This window comes from Parus major, chromosome 14, assembly GCF_001522545.3.
Source record: "Parus major isolate Abel chromosome 14, Parus_major1.1, whole genome shotgun sequence".
Taxonomy (NCBI): Eukaryota; Metazoa; Chordata; class Aves; order Passeriformes; family Paridae; genus Parus; species Parus major.
The window spans coordinates 1,592,135-1,606,510 of record NC_031783.1 but is presented as its reverse complement, the minus strand read 5'-3'; the positions used below and the strand labels follow the sequence as shown (position 1 = coordinate 1,606,510).

Here is a 14,376-nt window from a genome sequence, read left to right as displayed (position 1 = left end):
AACCGGCTCTTCGGCGGCCGCAAGTACCCCGAGGCCGCCGCCTGCTACGGCCGCGCCATCGTGAGTCCCAGCGGCGCCCCCGGCCCGCGCGGGCGCGGCCCCCGGGACGGGAGCACCGGGGAGGGGACACGGCCTGGGTACCCCCGGGACGGGACTCCCCGGGGACGGGACACTCCAACCTGGCCTCGATGACCCCAGGATGGAGCCTCCCCCTTGGCCTGGACACCCTCCCGGTCCTGGCCCGGCCAGCCCTAGGATGGGATCCCCACGGATGGGCCTCCCCTCGGCCCTGGCCTGGACATCACCAGGGTGAAACCTCCTTGGGCTGGGCACTGTTCTTCCTCAGGGCCTGGCCAAGATACCCCTGACATGGCAGCCTTTTAATGTGGGCACTGTTCCCTCACTGGGCCGGGCTCCTCCCGGGGAGGGAGCTGGGCACAGCTCTGGGCCCGATTCCCCCCTCCTGGGCCTGGGCTACCACCCCCAGGCCTGGCCTAAGCACCCCCCCCCGGCCCTGGCCCCCTCTTTGGGCTTGGACAGACCCTGCCCATCCTCTCCCCCACCCAACTCCAAGCTGGACTGCCCTACACCCCCTCCACCAGAGTGCCCCCATCCTCAGCCTGTTTCCCCTAAACCCTGCACTGTCCCTGGGCTGTTCTGGGTAGGACAGACCCACCCTGGGACAGTCGGGGTGCCAGGGGTGCCAGTCCCCTCTGTGGGCAGGGACATCGGCTGCCCTATGGGGACCGGCCCCAGTCTGTCCCCAGTCCATCCCAGCACCTCCCCACGGGGTGCACGCCCCCGCTGGCACTGCTGGCACTTCCTGCCCAGGGTGACAGCGCTGTGCCGCTGGCTCACCGAGTCACCCGGCCGTCACCCGGCTGCCGGCACGTCCCGGCCCCGCCACCGCCACCAACATGGGCCTGTCCCCGCAGAACCGGAACCCCTTGGTGGCCGTGTACTACACCAACCGGGCCCTGTGCTACCTGAAGATGCAGCAGCACGACAAGGCGCTGGCCGACTGCAAGCGGGCGCTGGAGCTGGACGGGCAGTCCGTGAAGGCTCACTTCTTCCTGGGCCAGTGCCAGATGGAGATGGAAAACTACGACGAGGCCATCGCCAACCTGCAGAGAGGTGAGCGGGCACGCTGCCACTGTCCCCTGCTCCTGTCTCCTGGGAAAGGGCCAGGGATGGCAACAGGGACGCTGCCACTGGCTCTGAGGTGCCCTTTCTCTCCTCAGCCTACAACCTCGCCAAGGAACAGCGGCTGAATTTCGGGGATGACATCCCCAGTGCGCTGCGCATCGCCAAGAAGAAACGCTGGAACAGCATCGAGGAGAAGAGGATCAACCAGGAGAACGAGCTGCACTCCCACCTGACCAAGCTAATCGTGGCCGAGAAGGAGAGGTAACGGGGCACCTGGAAAGGCTTTTTTAGTGCTATCAGCTGTGTTTGAGGTGTCTCTGCAGAGCCCTACAGCAGGAAAGGGAGTGACAATGTTCCCCCATCCTCCTGATCTCCCACTCTGTCCTAGGGAGCTGGCAGAGTGCCGAAAGATTCAGCAGGAGGAGAACACAGACGAGAGCCGGAGCCGTGTTCAGCTGGCCAGCATCGAGGCCAAACACGTGAGTGGGGGGCCGGGGGTTTCCTCATCCCCATCCTCATCCTCGTGTTGTGCTGCAGCCAGGGAAGCTGCAGGGCTGCAGATGTGCAGGTGAAAGCTGGGAGACCTTGGGACACAGCACTGTAGCCTTCGTTCTATAGCTCGAGCCACCACTGTTGTGTCCCCCCATGATGGCTTCCCCTGCTTTGTCACCTCTTGTCCCAGCCCGGCAGCGGTGATGCCTGCTGTGCGTGTTCTGAGGAAACACAAGTGGCTCTTGGCCACTCTGGGGACTGATCCCAGACAAAAATAGGCCCACAAAGAAAGATTATTTTTAAGCTAAATCACTCCTGCCAGGTTCAGTCAGGAGCTGCACAGGCAGAAGGGCCATCAAGGACCTGCCACAACACCCATGGGTGGAGGCTTTGGGGCTTTCCCTGGGGACATAGAGCCCCTGCACACCAGGGACCCCTTGTCCTCAAGGGCTTCTCTTTCAGGACAAATACCTGGCAGATATGGACGAGCTCTTCTCCCAAGTGGATGAGAAGAGGAAGGTGAGTGTGGTCCGGCCTGTGCTCCTGTAAACCTGCTCTGCACCGTGCTCCCCCCTCTGAGCCAGTTCCACCTCCCAGCCCACTTTCCTGACCCAGCTGTGCCTCTCTCGAGCCAGAAGCGGGACATCCCTGACTACCTGTGTGGGAAGATCAGTTTTGAGCTGATGAGAGAGCCCTGCATCACGCCCAGCGGGATCACCTACGACAGGAAGGACATTGAGGAGCATCTCCAGGTACTGCCAGGCCAGGGGCAGGGGGTTTTCCCAGAACTTTGCTTGGGTGGGAAAGCACCTTTTTGCTCAACTCAGGGCTCTGCAGGTTCCTTGGGTTTGGTCCCAGTTACCTGCCCAGGCAGCTCCCTGTGGAGCAGGCGCTGCCGGGCCCTGCCCAAAGCAGAGGCGGCTCTTGGCAAGGGTCTTGCACCTTGACCTGCCCTCATCCTGCTGGGAGGCACCTCCGAGGGGCTCCCTCTTCCTGCAGGCAGGTGCCCACTTGCTGGGGCAGATGCCACACGGTGCTGGCCCCACAGCCACCTGCACCTCGGGGCTGAGCCCGGGCACGTGGAGTAACCGGTTCCCCCGCGCCTCCTCCCTGCAGCGCGTGGGTCATTTTGACCCGGTGACGCGGAGTCCCCTGACCCAGGACCAGCTGATCCCCAACCTCGCCATGAAGGAGGTGATAGATGCGTTCATCTCGGAGAACGGCTGGGTGGAGGATTACTGAGGGGCCGGGGGCAGCGCTGGGTGCCCTGGCACAGCCGGCTCTGCCTGGGCTGGCACCATGCCTTACTCGCTCTCCGGCTGCTCCTCCTCCTCCCCAGCTGCCCTGGGCCTGGCGCTGGGCGAGGGCACGTCACCACGTCCCCTTCCCGAGGAGCCGCAGCAGCAGGGCGGGCACCGCAGCTCCCTGGCTCCCCTCCCTGGCTCCAACACCTGCCTGGGGGTTGGAATGCTGGCTCCTCGGCAGTGGCCTCACCGTCACGTCCATCACCCCCTCAGCCAGGGCAGCCACACTCCCCAAAGAGCACGTCCCGCTCCAGGGATTGCCACAGGGAGCTTGCCGGGATGAGCACCTGGAGCCCCATCCTTCCCTGTGTTTAGAGTTCTTTCCTCCTCCTTCCACCTCCTGCCTGGCCAGGGTTGGGTCCTCTTCCCAGTAAACAGCCACTTGCCGGGATGCTGACGCACCCTCTGGCTTTTCCTGGGAAACAACTGTCCCAGGGCTGGAAGGGGCTGGTTCCCACCTCCCCTTTCCCACTGGGACCGTGCTTCCCTTAGAACAACCACCTGGGTTAAAGTTCTTGTTCCTTTTAATGAAATCTCTTAAAATCCCCACAAGAAATAACCAACAGATTTGCATCCAACTGTGGTTCCAGCGTTTCGGTCGGCCGATGGCCTGCCTGGCTTTTGAATGCCCTCTGGAAGTTTGCCAATGTCCATTAAAAAAAAAAAAAAGTAAATATATATATATATATAAAAAGAATAAAAAAAAATTCAGCAATAAATGTGGAAAAGGATCTGGAGTGGTTCACAGCAGCCATTTCTGGGGATATCCTGGCTTGGGAATCCGTGCTATCCCATGGGGACTGGGTTTGCTCCAGGGATGTAGCAACACACAGTGTGCTTCAGTGGAACAACTTTAATCCAAAGGGGAGGGTAAAGACCAGTAAAAACCACAACTTTCTCAGGCAGTTGGTCCCAATATCAGTTGCCTTTCCCTGAGGGTGGCAGGAGCTGGAGCTCCTGCCTTGGCTGGGATGGTGGTGATGTGTCCCAGTCCTAGCCCAGGAAGGTGGAGATGAAGACGCTGGTGTCCAGGTTGAGTGTGGCATGCCACCAGCGGTCAGGGAAGTACAGGACCTGCAGGAGACACAGTGGGGTCCCATGGTTCTGGCTGGGAAGCCTGGGGTTCCCTGCAGCTCCTGGACTCACCTCCCCAGGGCGCAGGGTGCACTCCAGTGGGCGCTGGGCCGGTGGCAGGGTGGGATATGTGTGCTGGAGCCAGGCCAGCGTCGTCTCGTTGGGGTGGAAGTGCGGGGTTTTATCCGGCGGGTACAGAAACCAGCGCTGGAAAACACCAGGGGCACATCCCCTCCCAATTCCCCCCAGCCCCTCGGGCTCGGCCCCAGCGGGGCTTCCCCATTGCCCAGGGACACCTGTTAGGGGCTTGTTTCTCTCCCCTCTCCCCAGATCCTTCCCCTAGGGCTCAGTTCTCACCTTCCTGCCAAAAATCACCTCGGAGAAACCAGGGCCGTGCCAGTGGAAGGGAACGCCAGAGCCTGAGCCTGCGGTGGGCACGAGGTTGGGTGCTGGGGAGAGCCCCCAGGCCCGGCCCGATCCCATCCCGGGGGTCCCCATCCCGCACCGGGGGTCCCCATCCCGCACCGGGGGTCCCCATCCCACACCCACCTGCGATCCCAAAGCTGTAGGCGGGGTTGGTGCCCGGGATGCGGAAGGGAGGGGGCACGTAGTGCTGGAAGAGGGGGCCCCACTCGGTGAAGTTGTTGTCCCCGAAGAAGTAGAGGGTGTCTGGGGGGACACGGGAGCTGAGCCCGGCGAGGGCAGGGGGCTGCGGGGGACGGGACAGCGCTACCCACCGCTGCCCAGCCGGGCCGGGTCCTGCGGCTTCAGCAGCTGCTCCACGTACTCCTGGAACGGCACATCCACTGCGGGAACGGAGGGATGAGCGGGGGAAGCGGCGGCCCCGCGGCCGGGCACGGCCCCCGCGCTCACCTTTGCGGTACGAATAGGTGTTGGCCGTGCTGAGCCGCACCGGGAAGGGCCCGAAGGCCGCCAGCAGCTTTTCCCGGGTGCAGAGGGCTCGGAACGCCTGCGGGATGGAGCACAGGGAGCCGGGATGCTGCCGCCGCTCCCGGGGCACCGGGAGGTGTGTCCCACCCTGAACCCTCTGTCCCCTCCCGGCACTCACCGAATTGTCCGTGACCCCAGCGAGGATCACCGGCCGGGAGAAGGCGAACCTGGGAACGGCATCCAGCGGGGTCCCGCACGGGCGGAGCACGGGCACCAGCCCCGACCCAGCCCGGGACAACGGGACTGGCTCCAGGCCGCCCCCGGGGCACCGGCATCGGTCCCGACCACCTTCCCCCAGGTTCCTGCCCGGGACTCCAGGGTCTGCCTCCCCAGTTCACCCCGCCCCTCCCCGTTAGCTCGCCCGGTGCATCGGAACTGTCCCCCAGGACTGTGCCCGGTGCCCCGTACCGCTGCAGGAAGAGGGAGTAGGTGAGGGATGCATCGGCTCGCTCCACCGTGCAGCGTGGCTCCTCCGGCACCGTGCCCGCCAACCTGCAACGGGAGACTCCGCTCGGCACCAGCACCGGCACAGGGAGCGGTCCCGGGGCAGCCCCTGCCCTTACCAGCCGCCGCCCGGAGGATCGGTGCAGGTGCAGGCGCCGGGCCGGACCCAGCCCAGCGGCAGCACGAGCAGCGGCAGCAGCCGCGCCGCCATCGGGACCGGCGCCGGAAACACCGGGAACTACGATTCCCGGCATGCAACGCGGCCACATGGTGCTCATAGCCATTGGCTGGGCGCGTTGCTACGGGTGCCGGGAAGGGCCGCTACTTAAAGGGGCTGCACAAAGCGGGCCCCACCTCACGGTTTAAAGCGGCCTCCCGGCACAAAGGGACAACAGCGTGGGGACACCGGGGACACCGCAGGGATTGGTCCGGGGCCCATCCCGCGGGCCGCTGCATCCAGGCGAAGCAAACACAAGAGTCCTGGCTCAATTCAACTGCTGGTTTGTTTTAATCCAGTAAAAAACGGCCGGGCAGGGGGTGCACCCCCGGCCCTTATTTACACAAATAAATACAGGGAGGGCGGTGCCAGGGCTATCGAGCTGCCTGCCCTGCTCACCCCCTGCCAGCCCCCCCGCGGGCACGGGGCTCAGGTGTACTCGCAGAGGTGGCCACAGCCAGCAGGGCAGTGGGAGCTGGTCTCCAGCCACTTCATGATGTGCTGCAGGTGCCCGCCGTGGCTGCAGCCCTGGCACCAGACGAAGAGCCCCTTCACCACGTGGTGACACACGGCACACATGCTGGCACACTGCCGACACCTGCACGGGGAGATTCGGGTCAGCGTGGGCAGGGACAGCCCTCGAGGGGGCAACAAGAGCTCCCACCCCATCCCCATTCCCACAAACCCCTCTGGGCCCCCTCACCTGTCGCAGATCCAGCCCCTGTTGCTCATGGGCCGCTTGCAGTTGCTGCAGTTGACGTGCAGGGTGGTGGAAGCCTGGTTGAGGCAGTTGATGGCACGACAGGTGCTCAGCTTGATCACCTCGTTGGAGATGTTCCAGAGCTGGAAGCGCTGCAGCAAGTCGATGTAGGACGTGTACCAGTGCTCCTGGGGACAGCCACAGACAGCTGAGTCTCCACATCCACCTCAAAACCCCCTCAGGATCCCAGCCCTGCATCCCAAAGGCAAGATGAGCCCCTGGGGAGCTCAGCCTGGAGAAAAGGAGGCTTAGGGCAGGGGGCTTCTCACTCTACAAGTCCCCAGCAGGAGGGTGGAGCCAGGTGGGGGTCAGGCTCTGCTCCCGGGGAACAAGGGACAGGACAAGAGGAAACGGCCTCAAGTTGTGCCAGAGGAGGTTTAGTCTGGATATTAGGGAGAATTTCTTAATGGAAAGGGTGGTCAAGCATTGCCACAGGCTGCCTAGGGCAGTGGTGGAGTCACCATCCCTTGGAGGGATCTAAAAGCTGTGCTGATGTGACACCTGGGGACATGGTTCAGTGGTGGCCTTGGCAGTGCTGGGTGAATGGTTGGACTCGATGATCTTAGGGGGCTGTTCCAACCTAAAGGGTTCTGTAATTCTCTGATCCCTGCAGTGGGAGAACAGCTCTGTAATGCTGGGGAACAGCATCCTTCCCTGTATCAACAGGGCAAGGTCACCTCCCCATCCTGGTCCTGCAGAACCCACCTCAAGTCCCTTCCAGAACTGGTGGTAGGGGAGGTACCAGAACCCTGAACCTGGCTTAGAGCTGGCCTGCCAGGGGCTGGAGGAGAAGGGACGTGCCCCAAACCCCAGGCAGGATACCATCCCATTGGGATGCACCCCCTGTGGGTCCCAACAAGGCATAGCCCTGCCTCCCACGGGCTCTACCTGCGTCTGCTCATCGATCTCCTTGCGGATGCGCTCTCCCAGCACGATGAGCACGGACACGGCTGTCTGCACGTCGCCCTGCTCGGCGTAGAAGAGCAGCGTGTCCCGCACGATGGGGTTGAAGAAGTCGGAGGGCAGGCGGTTCTCATAGAGAGAGTGGGAGATGGAGATGAGCGAGAAGGACTCCACGGGGGTCAGCGACACCGTCTCGGCCTCGTTGCCGCTGACGTGAGGGGAGTCGGCCTTGTCCTGCAGGTGGTCCAAGGCCGATGGGTTGTCCACGATTTCGTGGCGCAGGGGAAAGGCTTCCTGAGGAAGGCTGTATTCCTGCTCTTCAGCTGTGAGAATAGCAGGAATGAGCAGGAGAAAATCCAGCTGGGACAGACAATACCTCCCGCTGTGCGCTCACCGTGTGGGTTCTCGTGGTCCATCATGTACAGGTCATCCTCATCTGCCTCCACATCTCCCAGCAGATAATCTGCAGGGACGTCGCTGCCCTCCGTCTCCTCGTTGTCTGTGCACCCAGGGAAAAGAGAAATCAGCTCATCACACCACTGGATCCACCTCCCACTGTCCTGCCCCAGCGTGCCAGGCTGTGCCTGAGCCACACAGCTCAGTTCCCCACCACTGTCACTGTCACCCCAGGTCATCAGGGAAAGTTGTCCTGCAGCGCCCTGGGGCTGGTGTCCCTCACCCTGGGGCTGCAGCACATCCAGCCACCCCAATTCACAGGATAAATGCCCCAGTTCATCCCCTATCTATGGCTGTGGGACTGGGACTGTGCCCACCCAGAGACGTTACCCTCGTTGTTGATCAGGGTGGAAGAGGAATCCATGAGGATGTTTTCTGTGCGGCTTTCTCCTTTGCTGCGGTCCAGTCTGGACTCGCTGCCCAGCCCAGCAGGGATATCTTTCAGGTTAAAGCTGGGAAAAAAAGCCAAATTTCACAGTTAGAGGAGTATAAGGTTTCCATTAGAGCCAGCAAACAACCTGGATACAGGTGTCCAGTTGCAATCTGAATGGTGAAATATGAGATACCCTTTGTAGGCAGAAGTCAGCAGTCCCCACTGTGTGACTTAAAGACACACTGTGACTGTGATCACAGCCCTTCCTCCAAGCCTGGCAGTACATGCACTGCAAAGGTCTCCCTAAAGAATTCCAGCGCTGAGGAGGCTCTTGGCTCCATCTCCTTCCCCTCAGAGGCAGGTGAACAGGAGCTGCCTCGCTCCAAGGTGCCTGGCTGTTTGTTATGCATCACCACGCTTGGCCTTCACCAAGATGGAAAAGGGAAGGGATGGGGTTGGAGCAGAGCCCAGCTCCCCAGGCTCCTGCCATGTCTCAGACAGCGGCACAGCCACCCAGCTGGAGGCAGAGCTTGCTCAAGGACAGTGCTTGTTTCCTTTGGTGTTATTTGAGGATCTGTCAGTCACTGTGGGAACCCGGCACTGCGAGGTCTGACAGCTCATTTGGAGTCCTCACCCCTCACGTTTATGTCATTGAGAAGAGGAAAAACAAGTTTTCCTGCTTCATCAGCCCACAATGGGCTCTCCATGTCAGCAAGCTGCTGGCAGAGCTGGGCTGTTCTCTCCCTTGGAAAGGCTCCAGAAGAAAACCTCTGCACACCAGCAGTTCCAGCTCCAGCCATGAGACACCTTCTCCATCCCCAGCCCTTGGTCACCATCACTGCCCTGGGCACTGCTGAGGCCTCACCTCAGATCCTGGGGTCACTCTTGGGCCCCTCATGACAGGAAAGACACTGAGGGGCTGGAGCATGTCCAGGGCAGGGAACAGAGCTGGGAAGGGGCTGGAGCAGCAGCAGCAGCTGAGGGAGCTGGGAAAGGGGCTCAGCCTGGAGAAAAGGAGGCTCAGGGGGCCCTTCTGGCTCTGCACAACTCCCTGACAGGAGGGGACAGCCGGGGGAGTTGGGCTCTGCTCCCAGGGAACAGGAACAGGATGAGAGGGAACGGCCTCAGGTTGTGCCAGAGGAGGTTTAGACTGGATCTTGGTTAAATTCCTTTATGGAAAGGGTGGTCAGGCACTGGCACAGCTGCCCAGGGCAGTGGTGGAGTCACCACCCTTGGAGATCTTCAATATCATGTAGATGTGGTACTCAGGGACATGGTTTAGTGGTGGCTTTGGCAGTGCTGCTGGGGGAATGATCTCAGAGGACTTTTCCAATGTTAGATATTCTGTGATTCATGAATTCAGTCACTGCAATACTGGTCCCAGCCCCATGCCCCACCACAGGTCAAACTCTGGTTGAAGGAGGGAAGAAAGCAGTGTGTGAGGCTGCACAGCTTGAGGCCAGGCTGGGCACTCACTTCCCAACATGGGAAATGGTTGTGTTCAAACAACACCAACATGCAAAGAAGCACAGCCTGAGGCTGAGGGAGAGCTGTCCCTAATAACTAATCTCCCTGTCTGGGGCAGATTAGTTATTAGGTAGAAACTGTTCCCTGGCAGGGTGGGCAGGCCCTGGCACAGGGTGCCCAGAGAAGCTGTGGCTGCCCCTGGATCCCTGGAAGTGTCCAAGGCCAGGCTGGACGGGGCTTGGAGCAGCCTGGGACAGTGGAAGCTGCCCATGGCAGGGGGTGGAATGAGATGAGCTTTAAGGCCCCTTCCAACCCAAACCATTCTTGTATTCCATGATATGATTCTATAACCCCATCCCAGCCAAGGAGCTGTTCCCACTCCCCACCTCAGGAGTTACCCCACTCAGCTCCCACCCCCTGTACCTGTTCATGAGTGGGAGGGCAGTGCTGCCTTTCCCCATGCTGTGGTTGAGGTTTGTGGACGACACGGTGCCGAGGCTGGAGTAGATAATCCTCAGCATCGTCCACGTCTGAGCCACCTGTGTGGAACACAGTCCCTGTCAGCCCTTTCCATGCTCCCACGCCCCTGCAGCCCCAGCTCTCCTGCAGCTCACCTGGTTGCGGTCCAGCCCCTTGGCCACCTTGGCGTTGTGGTCGCAGAGCTCGGCCAGCGGCCGGCCGGCCAGCGCGTACTGCTTGGCCGTGTGCACGAACCAGTCCATGCTGCCGCTCTCCACGTCCGTCTCGAACACGCTGAGGGCGCTGGAGGACGAGATGTACTCAAACTGCTCCGTGGGGTCCAGCTTGCGCTTGAAGAAGATGGGGTGGCGCCGGTCCCCGATGTAGGGCTTGCGGTTGGAGTCGGAGGAGATGAGGCTCTCCTTGGCGGCGAAGGCCAGGTCTCCGTAGAGGCTGTAGCACAGCCCCTCGGGGTTGGCCCGGTCGATGGGCTGGCTGGCGTCCTTGAAGATGTGCTGGTAAAGGGTGCTGTCCTTGGAGCCCGAGAGGAGGAAATAGGGGTCGTGGAGGTGCCGCCACACGATGCCCGTGGTGACGTCCTTGTGCTCCTCGAACATGGCGGAGGGGATGAAGGGGCGGCGCACGTCCCACACGTAGATGTTGTGATCCACCATCATGGAGCAGGTGGCGATGTGGTGCTTGCACTCAGGGCGCCACTTCACCCGTGCCACCGAGGCGATGGTCTGCACACAGTAGATCTCCTTGGCCCGCGTCGTGTTCATGTCCCACACCTTCACCATCTTGTCACGGCCGCCTGTGGCCAGCCAGCCCCTGGGACAAGGATGGGTCAGTGTTCACCTCTCTGTTCCCAGCGTGCCACAGCACAGGTGTGACCACCACAGGAAGGCAGCTGGGCTGCAATCCCATCCTCCCATGAGCTCCCCTGACACCTCTGCTCTGCAACCAGCTCAGACAGCACCCTCCTTCCTGCCCCCAGTTATGGCCCTGCGCCTCTAGAGCCACATCCCAGTCACACCAGTTCCCTCTGGCTCTGCTTTCCACTGGCCAGGCACAGCAGAGAGGAAAAGGCCATTTTGAACATATTTCAGTGCCCATCTAAGACCATGAGCAGTGGCAGGGAATAAGGAGGGACCTGTACACTCTAACAGCTGCTTCCAGATCCTTCCCAGCAACCTCCCAGGAAAGGCAGGAGGGAAACACAACTAAACACAAGTGAGCTGTGTCCCAGAGCAGACAAGTAGTTCCTTCCTCAAGATTCCTCAAGCTGAGCACTGGAGCAGAGGCTGCTGTGACACTGCTATACCCAATCATAAAACACCCACTGCATCAGAACCCCCTAATTTATCAAAGAACAAACCCCAAATACTCTTACACTACCCCAAATGTTCAAAGCAACAATCACTCCTATCTTCCAGCAAAATCCCATCCCCTGACACAAGCGGACAGGGTATCACAGACCATGCTTTCCCCTACAAAATCCCAATCCGGTTTTTAGGGTCTCTCTTGTCCTGCAAGGCCGGGAGGCTGGCAGGGCCCAGCCCCACACTCACCTGTCCTCTGGGTGCCAGTCACAGCAGAAGACGGGCCCGTTGTGGGCCGTGAACATCCTCTCGTAGCGGTCGGGCCGGCGGATGTCCCACAGCTGCACGTTCCCGTTCTCAAAGGTGGCAGCGAAGGTGAAATAGTCCCGGATGCTGAACTGGACATCACGTACACTCTCTGACTGGCCTGGGAAGGGACACAAGTTGAGAGTTCCAGCAAAGCTAAAAATCCCACTGGAAGAGCCATGGGGGTCCCTGACACAGAGAGAAAGGGTAGCAAGGAGTGCTGCGACTGTCTTCCATCTCCCACACAGACCCAGCTACTACTGACAGGCAAAAAAAGGCACCAAGTTGCCTCTCAGCTCCTTCTTTCCCTGCTCTGAGCCAACCCTGTTCCTGGGCAAGGGGAAGAGCAAAACTCCCAACCCCTGTCCCTCCTAAGGGTGAGGGGACAAGCAAGGAAAGGACAAAGCTCCCAAACTCTGCTTCCCCACAGGGAAACAGGACAACAACAGCCACATTTGTACCAGAGAAGGTGCTGACAGAGTCCTTCTTGCGCAGGTCAAAGCACTTCATGTAGCCGTCCTGGGAGCCGCTGAGCAGCATGTACACCTCGGTGGGGTGGAAGCACACCTTGTTGACAGTGCGCTTGTGCTCCGTGAACAGCTGGTCCTGCTTGTTGCGGGACGGCTTGCCCAGGTTCCAGGTGACCACCACGCCGTTGGTGGCAGCGGTGGCCAGCAGGTTCTCGTCCATCTGGTGCCACACCACGTCGGCACAGCTGAAGTTCAGGGAGGGTTTGCGGCCCACGCGGAGATTCAGCTTCTCCACAAACTGCTCCTCCTCGATGGAATAGATCTTGAAGATGTTGCGGCCGGCCACCACCACCTGGGCAGCATCCCGGCACACGCTGATGGCGTTGGCAGGGGCATCCAGGTGGCAGAACATAGTGCGGCCGGACAGCGCGTTGCCCCCCAGGGCAGTGGTGACCCTGGCCATCTTCTCCATGGCTGTCCTTGGGGTGCTGTCCCCTCTCCAGCAGGCTGTCTTCACACCCACACGGCCGCCCTGCTCCACCTCAGCCAGAGCTGGTCTGGCACAAGCTGGGCTCTCGCAGCTCCTGCCAGGCCCTGCTGGCTTCGACCACGGCTTTTTGAGGCTGCATCAACGAGCCGTGGAGGTGAGAGGTCACAGAGGCCACAGAGCTGCCTGTGGGACAGAGATACAGCCCCACTCCTGCCTCCTTCTGTGGCTTCCTCTCAGGGAGTTCCTGAAAACTTTCTCTGGGTTCTTTCTTTCCCTCCTTGGCCACACCCTGAGACGTTTCACTGTTGCTGATAATTTAGGTCAAGTACAGCGCTGTGGCTGAAATGAGCAGTGTCCGCAGCATGAGGTGGGGTGAAGTGAGGCCACGGTCACCTCCGTGGGGCACTTGGAGTCCCAAAGCCTGCAAGAACCAGGGAATGACCCTCCTTCTCTAGCAGAGGGGGGACAGCAGCTACTCCAGGCTTCCTGGAAGGATCACAGGGTCCCAGGGGTTCTGTCCTCCAGAGCCAGGCTTAGCACCAGCCCTGCCCTCTCCAGCCCCTCTGCCCTTCCCTTAGCCAGGTCCCACAGGTCCCTCATACCTCACATTCCCACCCCCTCAATGCCACTTCCCACCTTCAGAGGACCCTCAGGGTCCCCTCCTACCACCGAGGCAACCCCCCAGCCCCTCATATCCCACACTCTCACCCCATCAGGGCCCTCTCCTGACCCACAGCCCGCCAGGACCCCTCAGATCCCTCATACCCCACACTTCCCTCTCTGCAGGGCCTGCTCCTGACCCAGAGCCCCTTCAGGGCCCCCTCCAGCCCTTCAGAGCCCACTCAGCGTTCCCTCAGAACCCCCCTCATTACCCTCCTCAGGGCCCCTTCCCACCCCTCAAAGCCCCCAAGGCCCCTTCACATCCCGCTCCCGCCTCACAGAGTCCGCTGCCACTTGGTCTCGGACCCTCTCCGTGCGAGGCCCACGTACCCGGTGCCCGGTGCCGTTCCTGAAGCCGCACCCGGTGCCCAGGTGCCGTTCCCGAAGCCGCACCCGGTGCCGGTTCCCCCGCCGGCAGCTCAGCCCGAGCAGGCCCCGCCGCGGAACTCCCGCCAGGCCCCGCCCCCTTCCGCCACCGGTTTTTGCCCCTGCCGGCAGGCCCCGCCCCCTTCCGATGGCGGGCACAGCCCGTGCCGCCAGGCCACACCCCCACGGAGCCAGGACCCGCCCCCTACCGGCTGACCACACCCACTCCGCGCCCTTGTCGTTAAGCCCCGCCCCTCAGCCGCTGTCGTTAAGCCACGCCCCCTCCCGTCACTCCGCTCGGCCCCACCCATAGATTACGCCCTCAGGGACCACGCCCACTTCCGGTCTCCAGACGCCCCTCACATGGCCACGCCCCCTTTCCCGCCCACCCACGGCTGAAGAGGCCCCGCCCCTGTGATTGAAGCCCCGCCCACATCCCCAGGCCCCGCCCCCGCCCGGATCGGGGCGCGCTGGGGCGGGGGGACAAGGCGGGCATTGACCTTGGGGGGTTCGGGACAATGAGGGGTCCGGGGGTGCCAGAGGGATGTGGGGGTGCCAGAGGGACTTGACGTGCAGTAGGAATAGGGGTGCAAGGGGATAAATGGGTATTGGAGGGTATAGGGTGCCTTGGCGGGGGGTGCCGGAGGGACTGGGAGAGGGGGTTCGCTGGGATGAAGTGGGGTGCTGGAGGGATAGGAGGTGGAACGGGGACTGGG

General features: G+C 61.6%; 3 protein-coding genes across 5 annotated transcripts; 1 reads left to right on the top strand and 2 right to left on the bottom strand.

The window, feature by feature from the left end:
- The first annotated feature begins 6 nt into the window (after positions 1 to 6).
- Positions 7 to 3,596, top strand: STUB1 (STIP1 homology and U-box containing protein 1). The gene is made up of 7 exons (XM_015642546.1): positions 7 to 60; positions 936 to 1,134; positions 1,242 to 1,407; positions 1,535 to 1,625; positions 2,101 to 2,157; positions 2,274 to 2,390; positions 2,755 to 3,596. The coding sequence occupies exons 2-7, from the start codon at positions 993 to 995 to the stop codon at positions 2,878 to 2,880; spliced, it is 699 nt and encodes a 232-aa protein (XP_015498032.1). The 5' UTR covers positions 7 to 60; positions 936 to 992; the 3' UTR covers positions 2,881 to 3,596.
- A 184-nt stretch (positions 3,597 to 3,780) lies between these two features.
- Positions 3,781 to 5,796, bottom strand: JMJD8 (jumonji domain containing 8). 2 transcript variants are annotated; one of them, XM_015642544.3, is made up of 9 exons: positions 5,531 to 5,796; positions 5,376 to 5,459; positions 5,086 to 5,134; positions 4,890 to 4,986; positions 4,754 to 4,822; positions 4,566 to 4,685; positions 4,374 to 4,441; positions 4,089 to 4,223; positions 3,781 to 4,016 (listed from the first exon to the last, which is right to left on the bottom strand). In XM_015642544.3, exons 1-9 carry the CDS (start codon positions 5,620 to 5,622, stop codon positions 3,936 to 3,938), a joined length of 795 nt encoding a protein of 264 aa, XP_015498030.1. In that variant the 5' UTR covers positions 5,623 to 5,796; the 3' UTR covers positions 3,781 to 3,935. The 2 variants fall into 2 exon arrangements, with proteins under 2 accessions (XP_015498030.1, XP_015498031.1); XM_015642545.3 differs by lacking the exon at positions 3,781 to 4,016 and having other exon boundaries at positions 4,089 to 4,290.
- A 100-nt stretch (positions 5,797 to 5,896) lies between these two features.
- WDR24 (WD repeat domain 24) lies at positions 5,897 to 13,750 on the bottom strand. Of its 2 annotated transcripts, none has more exons than XM_015642528.3 (10): positions 13,625 to 13,750; positions 12,136 to 13,055; positions 11,618 to 11,795; positions 10,202 to 10,877; positions 10,011 to 10,126; positions 8,078 to 8,199; positions 7,686 to 7,790; positions 7,277 to 7,614; positions 6,332 to 6,516; positions 5,897 to 6,226 (listed from the first exon to the last, which is right to left on the bottom strand). In XM_015642528.3, exons 2-10 carry the CDS (start codon positions 12,614 to 12,616, stop codon positions 6,058 to 6,060), a joined length of 2,370 nt encoding a protein of 789 aa, XP_015498014.1. In that variant the 5' UTR covers positions 12,617 to 13,055; positions 13,625 to 13,750; the 3' UTR covers positions 5,897 to 6,057. The 2 variants fall into 2 exon arrangements, with proteins under 2 accessions (XP_015498014.1, XP_033373794.1); XM_033517903.1 differs by having other exon boundaries at positions 10,011 to 10,117.
- Between the last annotated feature and the right edge of the window lie 626 nt (positions 13,751 to 14,376).

What these genes read in the sequence shown, in the direction of transcription:
- STUB1 (XM_015642546.1), top strand. Translation starts at nt 993, where the DNA reads ATGCAGCAGCACGACAAGGCGCTGGCCGACTGCAAGCGGGCGCTGGAG. An exon ending in CATCGCCAACCTGCAGAGAG is followed by an intron (nt 1,135 to 1,241) that starts GTGAGCGGGCAC and finishes TTCTCTCCTCAG; the next exon opens with CCTACAACCTCGCCAAGGAA. An exon ending in AAGTGGATGAGAAGAGGAAG is followed by an intron (nt 2,158 to 2,273) that starts GTGAGTGTGGTC and finishes CTCTCGAGCCAG; the next exon opens with AAGCGGGACATCCCTGACTA.
- JMJD8 (XM_015642544.3), bottom strand. Translation starts at nt 5,622, where the DNA reads ATGGCGGCGCGGCTGCTGCCGCTGCTCGTGCTGCCGCTGGGCTGGGTC. An exon ending in TACTCCCTCTTCCTGCAGCG is followed by an intron (nt 5,135 to 5,375) that starts GTACGGGGCACC and finishes TGCCGTTCCCAG; the next exon opens with GTTCGCCTTCTCCCGGCCGG. An exon ending in GCACCCTGCGCCCTGGGGAG is followed by an intron (nt 4,017 to 4,088) that starts GTGAGTCCAGGA and finishes TGTCTCCTGCAG; the next exon opens with GTCCTGTACTTCCCTGACCG.
- WDR24 (XM_015642528.3), bottom strand. Translation starts at nt 12,616, where the DNA reads ATGGAGAAGATGGCCAGGGTCACCACTGCCCTGGGGGGCAACGCGCTG. An exon ending in GACTGGCACCCAGAGGACAG is followed by an intron (nt 10,878 to 11,617) that starts GTGAGTGTGGGG and finishes TCCTTGTCCCAG; the next exon opens with GGGCTGGCTGGCCACAGGCG. An exon ending in GGACCACGAGAACCCACACG is followed by an intron (nt 7,615 to 7,685) that starts GTGAGCGCACAG and finishes CTATTCTCACAG; the next exon opens with CTGAAGAGCAGGAATACAGC.